Here is a 16912-nt window from a genome sequence, read left to right on the forward strand (position 1 = left end):
TTCTTTTCCTTTTTTCTAGTATCTATCTAAATAGTTACTATTGAATCTGCATCTACCACCAATGTTTTCCAACTTGCTGAATCAAAGATTTTTCCCCATCTCAGTGCTAGCTCTTTTGACAACTCTCCTAAATCTGTGTGTTCTTGTACTGGCCTTTTTACTCGTGGAAGAAGTTTTGATTTACTCTAATCAAAATCCCTCATAATTTTGCACATCTCTATTAAATCAGATCTTAATATTCTCCGAGATAAGGAGAAAAGGCTTAAATTGTCTAGTCTCTTCAGGTGTAAAATAATTACTTCATCTGCAGTATTCTCAGTTGTTGGTTTGAAAGTTGATGTCAGTGACATGATATGCATACAAAGCTTCTTAATGACGGTAGCTTACCTGTCTGTCTTTTTCTTTTCATCTTCCAATTGTCGTAGAGTATGTTGCAGTCGATCAGTCAATATTTCTAGTTCCTGTGTGAGCTTGTACTCTTCTCTGAATTGCTCACCAAGCAGAACAAGATCACGTGTAGCATCATGTAATGGAATGTCACTGAGATAAAGGCCTCTCCTGGTCAGATCGTCCAAGTTCATTACACTGAATTGAATATGAGAAAATGTTTTTCTTTACTGAAGGATTTGGTAAACAGAACAATCTTCAAACAGAGTGTGGTGAGCTTAGGGAGCTCAGTGAGGAGGGGAGGGATGTATTCATTCACTTTTTTTCATGTTTTCACTCTGTAGGAATTGGTTCCTGCTCTACTACAAGGGAAAAAGTGAGTTGTCAGTGGACAAGGTCTATTTTCTGAAGGCTTAAAATTTGTGAATATATTAATAAATATCTAGAAAAAAATAAATAATTGAATAAAATATTTTAGTAATTAATTAAAGCTCATAAGTATGGCAGGACAGGTGATGTGTCTCATCTGCAGCATGTGAAAGCTTATGAATACAAATGTTATCCAGAGCAAGCACATCTGCAGTAATTGTCTGTGGCTTGAGAGCTTTGGCTTAGAGTCCTTGAGCTGGAGGCTGAGCAGCAGACACTGTTACACATCAGGGAGGGAGAGAGTTATCCGGATGCTGTTTCAGGAGGCAGTCAAACTCTTTAGGATAGAATCTTCCGGTTTGGAAAGTGGTCAGAGACAGGGCGTGATTGCAGCTGAGGCAGGTAAGGGGACCCAGAGGGCAGGAGTGCAGGGATGGCAGCCTCTGCAATTATTCAACAAGATTGAGGTTCTTTCAGCTTGTTTGAGAGTGCTGGCTGCAGGGTGGATGAGCTGACTGACCATGGCACTGTGGTACAGGAAGCCATTCAAGTAGGGTGAGCACATAAAAATGTATTGATAGTAGGGGACAGTTTAATGAAGGGAATTGACACTGTTCCCAGCAGAGAGTACAGATGGCTATGTTGCCTGCCCAGTGCCATGGTTCGGGAATATCTGCTCAGTCCTGAAGAGAAACTTGCAGTTTGAGGGGGAGGATCCAGTGGCCATGGGTCCATGTAGATACCAACGATATAGGCAGAATGGGGAAGGATGTTCTGCATAGTCAGTATGAGGAGCTCGGCACCAAATTAAGAAGCAGAACTTCAAACATAATAAATGTCTGGATTATTACCTGAGCCATATGCAAATCAGCATAGGACAAATAGGATGAGGGAAATTAATACATGGCTCAAAGTTTGGGATGGAAGAAATGGGTTCCAGTTCGTGGGGCACTGGTATCAATACTGTGGAAAGTAGGATCCATACAATTGGGACAGTCTAAACCTGAACTGCACTGGGGCTGATGTTCCAGTGAGCCACATAACTAGGGAAGCAGAGAGAATTTTGAACTGAATAGTGGGAGCAATGGTCTAAATTTGGGAAAATGTGGTAAGCCAAAGACTAGAAGCAAGGCAAGAGGGAAAGGTCCTAATATGGGAAATGATAAACGGACCATGACAGGAAGGAAGAGTGAGTACAAATCATAGAAATCATAGAAGCACTACAGTGCAGAAAGAGGCCATTCGGCCCATCGAGTCTGCACCGACCACAATCCCACCCAGGCCCTATCCCCATATATTTACCCGCCAATCTACACATCCCGGGACACTAAGGGGCAATTTAGCATGCCAATTAACCTAACCCACACATCTTTGGACTGTGGGAGGAAACCGGAGCACCTGGAGGAAACCCACGCAGACACAGGAAGAATGTGCAAACTCCACACAGACAGTGACCCAAGCCGGGAATCGAACCCAGGTGCCTGGAGCTGAGAAGCAGCAGTGCTAACCACTGTGCCACCGTGCTGCCAAGACTAACTCATAAGACCATAAAACATAGGAGCAGAATTAGGCCACTCGGCCCATTGAGTCTGCTCTGCCATTCAATCATGGCTGATATTTTTCTCATCCCCATTCTCCTGCCTTTTCCCCATAACCACTGATCCCCTGATTAATCAAGAACCTATCTATCTCTGTCTCAAAGACACTCTATGACCTGGCCTCCACAGCCTTCTGCGACAAAGAGTTCCACAGATTCACCACTCTCTGGCTGAAGAAATTCCTCCTCATCTCTGTTTTAAAGGATCGTCCTTTAGCCTGAGTTTGTGCCCTCTGGTTCTAGTTTTTCCTGTCAGTGGACATCCTCTCCATATCCACTCTGTCCAGGCCTTGCAGTATCCTGTAAGTTTCAATAAGATCACCCCTCTAAACTCCGACGAGTACAGACCCAGAGTCCTCAACCATTCCTCATACGACATGCTCTTCATCCCAGGGATCATTCTTGTGAACCGCCTCTGGACCCTTTCCAAGGCCAGCACATCCTTCCTTAGATACGGGGCCCAAAACTGCTCACGATACTGCAAATGGGGTCTGACCAGAGCCTTATACAGCCTCAGAAGTACATCCCTGCTCTTGTATTCTCGCCCTCTCGACATGAATGCTAACATTGCATTTGCCTTCCTAACCACCGACTGAACCTGCATGTTAACATTAAGAAAATCTTGAATGAGGACTCCCAAGTCCCTTTGTGCTTCTGATTTCCTAAGCATTTCCCCATTTAGAAAATTGTCTATACTTCCATTCCTCCTTCCAAAGTGCATAACCTCACACTTTTCCACATTGTATTCCATCTGCCACTTCTTTGCACACTCTCCTAATCTGTCCAAGTCCTTCTCAAGCTCCCCTGCTTCAATACTACCTGTCCCTCTACATATCTTTGTATCATCTGCAAACTTAGCAACAGTGCCTTCAGTTCCTTCCTCCAAATCGTTAATGTATATTGTGAAAAGTTGTGGTCCCAGCACCGACCCCTGAGACACATCACTAGTCACCGGCTGCCATCCTTAAAAGACCCCTTTATCCCCACTCTCTGCCTTCTGCCAGTCAGCCAATCCTCTATCCATGCCAGGATCTTATCCTTAACATCATGGGCTCTTAACTTATTTAACAGTTCCTAAGCGGCACCTTGTCAAAGGCCTTCTGGAAATCTAAATTAATCACGTCCACTGGTTCTCCTTTAGCTAACTTCCTTATTACCTCCTCAAAGATCTCTAACAGATTTGTCAGACATGATCTCCCCTTGATGAAGCTGTGCTAACTCAGTCCTATTTTATCATGCACTTCCAAGTACTCTGCAATTTCATCTTTAATAATGGACTCTAAAATCGTGCCAATGACTGAAGTCAGGCTAACTGGCCTATAATTTCCCGTCTGCTGCCTCCCTCCCTTCTTAAACAGCAATGTTACATTAGCTACTTTCCAATCCTCTGGTACCCTCCCTGCCTCCAGTGATTCCTGAAAGATCACCACCAATGCCTCCACAATTTCCTTAGCTATTTCTTTTAGAACCCTGGGGTGTAGTCCATCCGGTCCAGGTTATTTATCCACCTTCAGACGTTTCAGTTTCCCCAGAACCTTCTCCTTAGTGATGGCCACTGCACTCATCTGTGCCCTGTGAAGACTGATGCAAAGTAACTATTCAGTTCCTCTGCCATTTCTTTGTTTCCTATTATTACTTCTCCGGCCTCATTTTCCAGTGGTCCAATGACTATTTTTGCCTCTCTTTTACTTTTTATATATTGTAAAAAAACCTCTTCCTATCTTCTTTTATATTACTAGCTAACTTACACTCATATTTCATCTTCTTCCCCCTTATTGCTTTTTTAGTTGTCTTCTGCTCACTTTTAAAGGCTTCCCAATCCTCTGGCTTCCCACTAATCCTCACCACTTTGTATGCTTTTTCTTTTGTTTTTATGCTGTCCTTGGCTTCCCTCATCAGCCATGGATGCCTTGTCCTCCTCCTTAGCATGTTTCCTCCTCTTTGGGATGAATTTCTGTTGTGCCTCCTGAATAACACCCAAAAATCCTGCCATTGCTGTTCCACTGTCTTCTCTGATAGGCTCTCTTTCCAATCAACTCTGGCCAGCTCCTCCTTCATGTCTTTGTCGTTACCTTTATTTAATTGTAATACCATTCATCTGATTCCAGCTTCTCCCCCTCAAACTGCAGGGTAAATTCTATCATATTGTGGTCACTGCTCCCTAAGAGTTCCTTCACCTTAAGTTCCCTAATCAAGTCTGCCTCATTACACATCACCAAATCCAGAATTGCCTGTTCCATAGTAGGCTGTCACAAGCTGCTCCAAAAAACCATCTTAGACATTCCACAAATTCCTTTTCTTGGGATCCACTACCTACCTGATTTTCCCAGTCCGCCTGCATATTGAAGTCCCCCATGATTATTGTAATATTGTCTTTTTTATATGCCTTTTCTATCTCCTGATATATTTTCTGCCCCACATCCCGACTACAGCTGGGGGTCTGTACACAATTCCCATCAGGGTCATTTTACCTTTGCGATTCCTTAACTCTACCCACAGAGATTCTATGCCTTCTGATCCTATATCATTTCTTGCTATTAATTTAAATTCATTCCTTACTAACAATGCAACCTCGCCCCCTTTGCCCATTCTTTCAATAGGACACATATCCTCGGATATTTAGATCCCAGCCCTGATCCCCTTGCAGCCATGTCTCTGTGATGCCTACAACATCGTACTGGCCAATTTCAATGTGCGCAACAAGCTAATTTACCTTGTTCCGTATACTGTGCGCATTTAGGTACAACACCCGCAGTCCTGCATTGACCACCTCGCTTCTCAAACTTGTCACCTTTTTTGCTCTGCCTGAGCTTAGATTCCTGCCACCTTCTATACTCTCTGTTCTATTACATGGTCTGGAAACCTTACTAACCTCTCCTGACCCCTCAGCTCCTTTAACGAGTTGAAACTTTCAGTAAATCAGCAGATAAGGCTAGACATTACAAAAATAAGGACAAAACTAAAGGCTCTGTATTGAAATGTACATAGTATTCAAAACAAGACAAATGAACTAATAGTGCAAATAGAAATTAATAAGTATGATCTGATAGCCATTATAGAGACATGGCTACAGGATGACGCAGATTGGGACCTGAATATTGAAGAGTATGTGACAAGGAAGGATAGGAGTTAAGAAAAGGTGGAGGGGTGACTGTTAATTAATGATGGTATTAACTTATTACAGAGGGATGATCCAAATTCAGGAAACCAGGATGAAGAAGCAGTTTGCGTTGAGATGAAAAATGGTAAAAGCAAGAAGTCGCTTATGGGAGTGGTTTACAGGCTCCCTAACCGTAACTACACAGTAGGGGAGGGTATAGATAGAGATAATGGGCGTTTTGTCAGAAAGATACGGCAATAATCATGGTGGACTTACACTACATATACATTGGAACAGTCTAATGGGCAAAGAAAACATGGATTATAGTTCATAGAATATTTCTGGGATAGTTTCATGAACAGCATGTTCTGGAGCCAATAGAGGGCAGGCTATACGAGACCTGGTATTGTGCAGTGCAATTGGATTAACGGAGAACCTCAGTGAAGATACCTCTCGGTAGCAGCGATCATAATATGATTACATTTTACATTCAGTTTGAGGGAGAAAAGAGTGCATCCAAGACTGATATTTTAAACTTAAATAAGGGTAATTATGGGGGCATGAAAGCAGAGCTTGCTAAAGTGAATTGGCAAATGTGCTTAAGGGATAGATCAGTAGAGGTTCAGTGGCGGACATTTAAAGGGATATTTCAGAATATGCAAAATCAACACACTCCGGTAAGAAAGAAAATTCAAAGCAATCAGGTAGAGTCAATATGGTTTTTTGACAGGGAAATCACATTTAACTAATTTATTGGAGTTCTTCAAAGGAGTCACATGTGCGGTGGATGAAAGGGAACCAGTAGATGTTTGTACTTAGATTTCCAGAAGGCATTTAATAAGATACCAAAGTCATTGTGGAAAATAAAAGCTCATGGTGTAGGGGGTAATATATTGTCATGAATTGAAGATTGGCTAGCTAACAGGAAGCTGAGTTGGCACAAATGTGTCTTTTTCTGGTTGGCTGGATGTGACAAATGTCTGCAACAGGGATCAGTGCTGGGGCCTCAATATTTTGCAATTTATATAAATGACTTGGATGAAGGGACTGAAGGTATGGTTGCTAAATTAACATAAGAAACAGGAGCAGGAATAGGCCATCTAGCCCCTCGAGCCCGCCCCGCCACTCAATAAGATCATGGCCGATCTGATAGTGGTTTAGTTCCACTTACCCGCCCGCTCCCCATAACCCTTAATTCCCTTATTGATCAGAAATCTATCTACCTGTGACTTAAACATATTTAATGAGGTAGCCTCCACTGCTTCAATGGGCAGAGAATTCCAGAGATTCACTACCCTCTGACAGAAGAAGTTCCTCCTCAACTCCATTCTAAACTGACTCCCCCTTATTTTGAGGCTGTGTCCTCTAGTTCTTGTTTCCTTTGAGTGGAAAGAATCTCTCTGCCTCTACCCTGTCTAGCCCCTTCATTATCTTACATGTCTCTATAAAGATCTCCCCTCAGCCTTCTAAACTCCGAGTACAGGCCCAATCTACTCAATCTCTCCCCATAAGCTAACCCCCTCATCTCCAGTATCAACCTGGTGAACCTTCTCAGTACTCCCTCCAAGGCCAATATATCCTTTTGCAAATAAAGGGACCAAAATTGCACACAGTACTGTAGTTGAGGCCTCACCAGTACCTTGTACAATTGCAGCAAGACTTCCTTGCTTTTATACTCCATCCCCTTCGCGATAAAGGCCAACATTCCATTTGCCTTCTTGATCACCTGCTGCACCTGCAGACTGAGTTTTTGCTGGTGACACAAAGATGATGAAATTTGCTGATGACACAAAGATGCTAAGAAAGTAAATTGTGAAGAGATTGTAAGGAGGCTACAAAGGGACCTAATAAAAGCAAATTATTGCAGATTCTGGAATCTGAAACCAAAGGAGAAAATGCTGGAAAATCTCAGCAGGTCTGGCAGCATCTGTACGGAAAGAAAAGAGCTGACATTTCGAGTCCAGATGACTCGACAAAGGGTTTGACAAAGGATCATCTGGACTCGAAACGTCAGCTCTTTTCTCTCCTTACAGATGCTGCCAGACCTGCTGAGATTTTCCAGCGCTTTCTCTTCTACAAGAGGACCTAGATAGGTTAAATGAGTGGGAAAGAAATCTGGCAAATGGAGTAAAATGTGAGACTTTCCATTTTGGCAGGAAGAATGAAAAAGAAACATATAAGCTAAATGGTGTGAGATTGCAGAGCTCTGACCTATGGAGGGATCTGGGTGTCCTAGTGCACAAATTAAAAAAGACTAATATACAGGTATAGCAAGTAATTAGGAAAGCTAACAGAATGTTGTTATATCTTTAAAAGGGTTGCAGGTTGCTTTAAGGGCTAATCATACAATTTGGGGATGTAATTCGGGTGCTTGCACAGGCTGCTGTTTTGCTTTCAGTTTGTACCCTGTACAGTGCAGAAGACATTTCTTTCAATAAACCTGTTGCATGCTAATTTGAATCTGCATGTGCAAACCATATTCCTTTGTTTTAAAATCCACAACCCCTAACATAGTTAGGACCCAACAAAAAAAGAAACTTGGTGATGAGTCAGGATTTTGTTCCGAGAAAATAAATCACAGTATCGATGGAACTAGTTGCCAAAAAGATTTCACAATTTGGTGCAGGAATATGATGCACAAGTTGGTAACTGCCCATAAGAAGTCAAAACAGCAACAGGCATGTAATAGATGTGCCAAAATGGGCCATTCAATGAATGAATGCTGGATAAAGAAATCATAGAAATCATAGAAACCCTACAGTGCAGAAGGAGGCCATTCGGCCCATCGAGTCTGCACCGACCACAATCCCACCCAGGCCCTACCCCCACATATTTACCCGCGAATCCCTCTAACCTACGCATCTCAGGGGCAATTTTTAACCTGGCCAATCAACCTAACCCGCACATCTTTGGACTGTGGGAGGAAACTGGAGCACCCGGAGGAAACCCACGCAGACACGAGGAGAATGTGCAAACTCCACACAGACAGTGACCCAAGCCGGGAATCGAACCCAGGTCCCTGGAGCAGTGAAGCAGCAGTGCTAACCACTGTGCTACCGTGGATAGTCAATGAGAAAAATTTGGCAAAATTAGTCACATTTGGCTAGATCAGCTTCCCTGAGAGTATAGAACAAGATTCTGGGTACTTTCAAGAAGAAAAACATGTTGCATTCTACAAAAAGAATTGACAACATGGAAGAAAAGAAATATGACTGTGAAGAAGAAAACATCCAAAAATATGAAGAGCTCCAACTGAACGTCTTTTCCATACAGGGTGAATCTCACAGATTCTGGGTGACTCAGTAGTTAAGTGGACAGCATATTAGGATAGATGTTGATACTGGTGCTGCTGTATCTTTAATTCTTGAGAGTAAATACGGACAAAAGCTGAAGCATCTTCTTGTAGAGCTAACTGATGTGATTTAAGGACATACATGGAAGAGATTATGCTGTTAAAAGGTTACATCATGGTGAACGTAGAGTTGATTTGAACAACAGCGGAGTTTTCTCTCCAAGTGGTCCATGGTAATTTTCCAGCTCTATTTGGGAGATCACGGTTAGAGAAGATAAAGCTTAACTGGGGTGCTGTCAACATATTGGTTGATGCCAAAACAGACCTACAGCACCTTATGGATAAATACAAGAGTGTATTCAAAGAGACACTTCGCTTAATGAGGGGAGTTCAAGTGAAACTCAAGATAAAGCCTAACAGTCAACCAAAAAGTCTCAAAGCAAGAGTGGTGTCATATGAAATTCATCCCCCTTCGTCAAGGTCGAAGGAGAATTAGTATGACTTGTTAACAACTGGTGTGTCAATCATAATGAATGACTAGGCTGCCCCCATTATACCTATCATGAAATCAGATGGTTCAGCTGATATTCATGGTGATTTTAAAACAACCACAAATCCAGTGCTGTGTGCTGATCCGATATCTGCTTCCTTTAGTTGATTTATTTGCTGGGTTATCAGGTGGGCAGAAATACAGCAAGATTGATCAATCGCAAGCATATTTACAGATACATATAGCTGCTGAATCGCAACCATTGTTTACCATCATTACTCTTTTTCATTATTAATGACTGCCTTTTGGAATAACATCCACAGCAGCCCTAAAGATCAATGGATCAGATTTTAAGTGGTTTCTCTGGTGTACAATGCTACCTGGATTATATTAATTACAGGGCCAGTGAACAAGAGCACTTAAATAATTTAGAAGCAACATTGGAATGTCTTCAAACACATGGTCAGTGTATCAAGAAAGAAACGTGTAACTTTTTCCAGATGTCAGTCCCGTATTAGGGCCATGTTATTGATAACAAAAGCCTACATTAAGTACCTAAAAAGATGGATTTCAGGAGCACCACATCCGATGCATGTGATGCAATTGAGGTCCTTTCTAAGATTAGTAAATTAATAGGCAAATAGTTTCCAAACTTAGCTACAATATTGAAGCCATTGCATAATTTACTGTGTGTGAAACAGTCATGAGACTGGGCAACAAAATGTGAGTTAACATACAAGGATGTCAAAGATGCTTTGCAGAAGTCTGAAGTATTGGTTCATTTTAATCTGAAGCTACCAGTACTGTTTGAATCACAGAAACCCTACAGTGCAGAAGGAGGCCATTTGGCCCATCAAGTCTGCACTGACCACAATTTCACCCAGGCCCCATCCATGTCACCCTACACATTTACCATGCTAGTGCCCCTGACACTATGAGGCAATTTAGCATGACCAATCAGCCCAACCCACACATCTTTGGACTGTGGGGGGAAACCAGAGCACCTGGAGGAAACCCACGCAGACACGGGGAGAATGTGCAAACTCCACAGACAGTGACCCGAGGCCAGAATTGAATCTGGGTCCCTGGCGATGTGAGGCAGCAGTGCTAACCACTGTGCCGCCCCAGCTTGTGATGCTTCACTTTATGCAGTAGGGGCAGCAGTATCACATATTATGCCTTTGGGAGAAGAATGACTAATAGGTTTTGCTTTGCATACTTTGACCACTGCTGAATCTATCCATGCTCAGATAGATAAAAAAGCATTGAGTATAATTTTTGGCATATAAAGGTTTCATCATTCTTTATATGGTCATTTCACATTATTGAGTGATCATCGACCCTAAACCACTATTCATGGGCCATATAAAGGCATATCTTTATTAGGTACTAGCCAATTGCAAAGATGGTCACTGATCTTATCTGCACATTCTTACAATTTAAAGTATCATCATCAGGGTGTCAGGCTAATCTGATGCATTACCATGCTTACCTTGCTAACAATCTTTATTTATCAGTATTAGATTATTACTTGCATATGACAGCTTCTCGAGTGTTCAGAGACATACCAGAAATGATCCCATGATAGGGAAGGTGATAGATAAGGTATTGAAAGGAAGGGTAGGGGGTTTTAGTTCAGTCGGGCAGCAGGCTTAGAGGGCCAAAGGGCCTGTTCCTGTGCTGTAATTTTCTTTGAATAGCTGGGACACATTGTTCACATGCTGATTTGAAGCCGTATGTGTCAAGAAAGTTTGAGTTGACCGTTCAAGGTGGGTGTCTAATGTAGGGATTCCGAGTGATCATTTCTCTTAGTCTGCATGGAAGAGTTCTTGAACAAGTACATGAAGGACAGCCTAGTGTAGTCCGGATGAAATAATTAGCACATAGTTATTTTTGGTTGTCAGGTCTGGATGCTCAGATTGAGGAAAAAGTGGGACAGTATCAATCCTGTGCATGAATAAGAAATATACCACCATTGTCTCCTTTACACCTGTAGGAGTGGCCTGAAATGTCATGGCAATGCTTGCATGTAGATTTTTCTGGTCTTTTTGAGGTTTACATGTTCTTAGTTATAATTGATGCATGCACAAAGTAGCCAGAAGTTATCATGAGATCTGAACCAACCATTCAAAAAGTTGACGAAATGTTTGCAAGATTTGGTAAACCGGTACAGATTTTTAGCGATAATGGTTCACAGTTTATTTCACAAGAGTTTGAGGATTATCTCAAAGTAAATGGGCAACAGCATATAAAAACTGCATCTCATCATCCATCAACCAATGGATTAGCTGAAAGATTCATATAATCATTGAAACATTCTTTAAGAGCTTCCAAAGAGCAAGGTTCATTATCACATTGTGTGAATAGCTTTTTGGCATCTTATAGAAACACTACCATGCGACTACCCAATGTTACCTGTATTACTATTCTTAAAGAGAAAGTTGAGAACTATGTTTGATTTGTTATTACCTCAGCAATGGTAGAGCATCAACAACAATCTCAAGTTGCTAGATGAGAAGCGAGGGAAAAACAATGCTCATTTTAACAAGGAGATTGAGTGTTAGCACATAATTATGCCATGAGTGAGAAATGGGTACCAGCCATAATTTTAGCAAAAACAGGTCCAATTTCTTGCGTGATTCAAACTGAAGATGAGCTTGGTTGGTGATGCCATGCTGACCAACCGTTGCCATCTTGAAATTATTTCTCTGAATCGTCTCCAGAAGTGCCCCACATTCTTTAGTCCCAAGTGTTGTGAATACTATTATGGAGGACTTAGTTGTATCTGAGGTCCTCTTGATTGACTTTCTTATTGACTGCGTATAATGATTAATGATGCACAGAACTGTGTCTAGAGCATTGCTGATAAATATGTATAACATCATAGTAATTTGTCGTCATGACCATAGAAGTGTAGGGGGAGGAATGTCATATATTTAAAAGGATGGCATGTTGCTTTTAGAGCTGACCACATGATTTTGATGTTGATGTCATTATGGTGTTGCCACAGGCTGCTGTTTTACTTTCAGTTTGCATGCTGTGTAGTGCAGAGAGCCTCTTTCATTAAACATGTTGTATGTTAATTTGAATCTATGTGTGCAAACCCATTCTTTTATTTTTGTTAAGACTCAAACTAAGGTAAAAGAGGTGGGGGAATTGCAATACTAGTTAGGGAACATATTACAGCTGTAGAGAGGGAGGATACCTTGGAAGAATCATGTAATGAGACACTGAGTAGAACTCGGAAACAGGGAGGGGGTGTACTACAGGCCTCCCAACAGCCCATGGGAAGTTGAGGAGCCAATATGTAAGCAGACTCTGGACAGATGTAGAAATAATAGGGTTGTTGTAGTGGGAGAATTTAATTTTCCTCTTATTGACTGGAAATCTCTTAGAGCTAAGGATCCGGATGGTGAGGAATTTGTTAAGCATGTCCAGGAAGGCTTTTTGGAACAATATGTGGATAGTCCGACTAGAGAGGGGCTATACTGGACCTAGTACTAGGGAATGAGCCCGGCCAGGTCAAAGTTGTAGTAGGGGAACATGTGGCAAACAGTGACCACAATTCCGTAAACTTTTGGATACTGATGGAAAAGGACGAGTGTTGTCCGGGGGTTAAGGTGCTAAATTGGGGGAAAGCTAACTACAACCAGATTAGGCAGGATTTGGAGGCTGTTGTCTGGGGGAGGCTGTTAGAGGGTAAATCCACATTTGGCATTTGGGAATCTTTTAAGGAGCAGTTGATCAGAATGCAGGGCAGGCATGTGCCTATGAAAAAGTCATGATGTGGCGATGCCGGCGTTGGACTGGGGTAAATACAGTAAGAAGTTTAACAACACCAGGTTAAAGTCCAACAGGTTTATTTGGTAGCAAAACCCACACAAGCTTTCGGAGCCCCAAGCCCCTTCTTCAGGCGAGTGACTTTAACCTGGTGTTGTTAAACTTCTCCCTATGAAAAAGGACAGGAAAGGCAGGATTCAGGAACCATGGCTGACCAGGGAAATTGAGAGTCTAGTCAAAAAGAAAAAGTATGCATATGTAAGGTCTAGGCAACTAAAAACAGACGAAGAAGCACTTGAAGAATACAGGGAAAGTAGAGAACTCAAACAGGGAGTTAGGAGGGCAAGGAGGGGTCACAAAATGTTCTTGGCAGACAGGATTAAGAAGAATCCCAAGGCATTTTATACATATATTAGAAACAAGAGGGTAGCTAGAGAAAGAGTTGGTCCACTCAAGGACAAAGGAGGGAAATTATGTGTAGAACCAAAGGAAGTGGGTGAGATTCTTAATGAGTACTTTGCATCGGTATTCACAAAGGAGAGGGACACGTTGATTGATGGTGTCTTGGAGGAGGTGTTAGAACAAGTCATCATTACCAGAGAGGTAGTGTTAGGTGAATTAAAAAGCATTAAGGTAACAAATCCACAGGGCCAGATGGCATCTATCCCAGATTACTGAGGGAGACAAGAGATGACATTGCTGGGCCTCTAACAGAAATCTTTGTTTCTTCGTTGGCCACTGGTGAGGTACCAGAGGATTGGAGGATAACCAATGCTGTCCCATTATTTAAGAAGGGTTGCAAGGATAACCCGGGTAATTATAGGCCAGTGAGCTTGATGTCAGTGATAGTGAAACTGTTGGAGAAGATTCTTAGGAATAAGATCTATACACATTTGGAACGGAATGGTTTAGTTAGCGACAGACAGCATGGTTTTGGACATGGGAAATCATGTCTCACTAATTTAATTGAGTATTTTGGGGAGGTGACAAAAATGATTGATGAGGGAAGAGCTGTGGATGTCCATGTCTACATGGACTTTAGTAAAGCATTTGACAAGGTCTCTCATGGCAAGCTGCTGCAAAAGATGAAATCTCACGGGATCAGGGGTGAACTAGCTAGATGAAATCAGAATTGGCTTGACCATAGAAGACAGAGGGTAGCGGTGGTAGGGTGTTTTTCTGAATGGAGGTCTGTAAGAACATAAGAACATAAGAAATAGGAGTAGGAGTAGGCCATCTAGCCCCTTGAGTCCGCCCCGCCATTCAATAAGATCATGGCCGATCTGATAGTGGTTTAGTTCCACTTACCCGCCCGCTCCCCACAACCCTTAATTCCCTTATTGATCAGAAATCTATCTACCTGTGACTTAAACATATTTAACGAGGTAGCCTCCACTGCTTCAATGGACAGAGAATTCCAGAGATTCACTACCCTCTGACAGAAGAAGTTCCTTCTCAACTCTGTTCTAAACTGACTCCCCATTATTTTGAGGCTGTGTCCTCTAGTCCTTGTTTCCTTTCTAAGTGGAAAGAATCTCTCTGCCTCTACCCTGTCTAGCCCCTTCATTATCTTATATGTCTCTATAAGATCTCCCCTAAGCCTTCTAAACTCCAACGAGTACAGGCCCAATCTACTCAATCTCTCCCCATAAGCTAACCCCCCTCATCTCCAGTATCAACCTGGTGAACCTTCTCTGTACTCCCTCCAAGGCCAATATATCCTTCCACAAATAAGGGGACCAGAATTGCACACAGTACTCTAGTTGCAGCCTCAATTGCAGCAAGACCTCCCTGCTTTTATACTCCATCCCCTTCGCAATAAAGGCCAACATTCCATTTGCCTTCTTGATCACCTGCTGCACCTGCAAACTGAGTTTTTGTGATTCATGCACAAGGACCCCCAGGTCCCTCTGCACAGTCGCATGTTGTAATTTTTCACCATTTAAATAATAGTCCATTTTACTATTAGAACATAGAACATAGAACATTACAGTGCAGTACAGGCCCTTCGGCCCTCGATGTTGCGCCGACCAGTGAAACCAATCTGAAGCCCCTCTAATCTACACTATTCCAATATCAGCCATATGTTTATCCAATAACCATTTGAATGCTCTTATTATTCCTTCCAAAGTGGATAACCTCACACTTGTCAACGTTATACTCCATCTGCCAGATCCTCGCCCACTCACTTAGCCAATCCAAATCTCTCTGCAGACTTTCCGCATCCTCCACGCAAATCGCTTTCCCACTCATCTTTGTGTCATCCGCAAACTTTGTTACCCTACACTCGGTCCCCTCCTCCAGATCGTCTATGTATATGGTAAACAGTTGAGGCCCCAGCACCGATCCCTGCGGCACGCCACTAGTCACCAACTGCCAACCAGAAAAGCACCCATTTATTCCAACTCTCTGCTTCCTGTTAGATAGCCAATCCTCAATCCACGCTGACACTTTACCCCCAACTCCATGTACCCTAATCTTCTGCAGCAACCTTTTGTGAGGCACTTTATCGAACGCCTTCTGGAAATCTAAAAACACCACATCCACTGATTCCCCTCTGTCAACTGCACTCGTTACATCTTCATAAAAATCCAGTAAATTTGTCAAACACGACTTTCCTTTCATGAATCCATGCTGCGTCTGCTTGATCAAACCATTTTTTTTTCCAGGTGTCCTGCTATTTCTTCTTTAATGATGGATTCCAGCAATTTCCCAACTATAGACGTTAAACTAACCGGCCTGTAGTTACCCGCCTTTTGTCTACCTCCTTTTTTAAACAGTGGCGTCACATTAGCTGTTTTCCAATCAGCCGGCACTTCCCCAGAGTCCAGCGAATTTTGATAAATTACAACCAATGCATCTGCTATTACTTCTGCCATTTCTTTCAGCACCCTGGGATGCATTCCATCCGGGCCCGGGGACTTGTCTACCTTTAGTCCCATTAGCCTACCAAGCGCTACCCCTTTAGTAATAGTAATCATTTTAAGGACCTCACCCCCTACAGTCCCACAACCGTCAATTTTCGGTAAACGATTTGTGTCCTCTACCGTGAAGACCGACACAAAAAACTTGTTTAAGGCCTCGGCCATTTCCTCGTTTCCCATTATTAAATCCCCCTTCTCATCTTCTAAGGGTCCAACATTTACTTTAGCTACTCTTTTCCTTTTTATATATTTGTAAAAACTTTTACTATCAGTTTTTATATTTTGTGCTAGTTTAGTTTCATAATCTATCTTTCCTTTCTTTATCACTTTCTTAGTAGTTCTTTGTCTCATTACACAAGTGGTGTTCCGCAGGGATCAGTGCTGGGACCTATGCTGTTTGTAATATTTAGAAATGATTTGGAAGAAAACGTAGCTGGTCTGATTAGCAAGTTTGCGGATGGTACTAAGATTGGCGGAGTTGCAGATAGTGATGAAGATTGTCAAAGAATACAGCAGGATATAGATAGGCTGGAAAATTGGGCAGAGAAACAGCAGATGGAATTTAATCCGGACAAATGTGGGGTGGTGCATTTTGGTAGATCCAATTCAGGTGGGAGCTATAAAATAAATGGCAGAACCATCAGGAGCATAGACACAGAGCGATCAGGCAGTACAGGTCCACAGATCCTTAAAAGTGGCAGCACAGGTGGAAAAGGTGGTGAAGAAAGCATATGGAATGCTTGCCTTCATCGGACGGGGCATCGAGTATAAAAGTTGGCAAATTATGTTACATTTGTATAAAACATTGGTCAGGCTACATTTGGAATACTGGGCTCAATTTTACCATCAACCTTCGCCCATTTTCGGGCGCGAAAACTTGATAAAGTCGGGCGCGAGACAAGTCGTGCGATCCGCGCCTGCCTCCATGCCGGTTCCCCATTTACCAAGTCCCGAAAATGGACGCAATTGGGAC

General features: G+C 42.4%; 1 protein-coding gene across 1 annotated transcript in view; it reads right to left on the reverse strand.

Annotated features, from left to right (window-relative positions):
- The window catches only part of gucy1b1 (guanylate cyclase 1 soluble subunit beta 1), a 213927-nt gene that overhangs the window by 60143 nt on the left and 136872 nt on the right, over positions 1-16912 (reverse strand). Inside the window, exon 9 of the mRNA XM_078212040.1 lies at positions 388-585. Within this exon, the coding sequence (XP_078068166.1) occupies positions 388-585 (198 nt within the window). The remainder of the gene's footprint in view (positions 1-387; positions 586-16912) is intronic.

This window comes from Mustelus asterias, chromosome 1, assembly GCF_964213995.1.
Source record: "Mustelus asterias chromosome 1, sMusAst1.hap1.1, whole genome shotgun sequence".
In the NCBI taxonomy this organism is placed as follows: domain Eukaryota; kingdom Metazoa; phylum Chordata; class Chondrichthyes; order Carcharhiniformes; family Triakidae; genus Mustelus; species Mustelus asterias.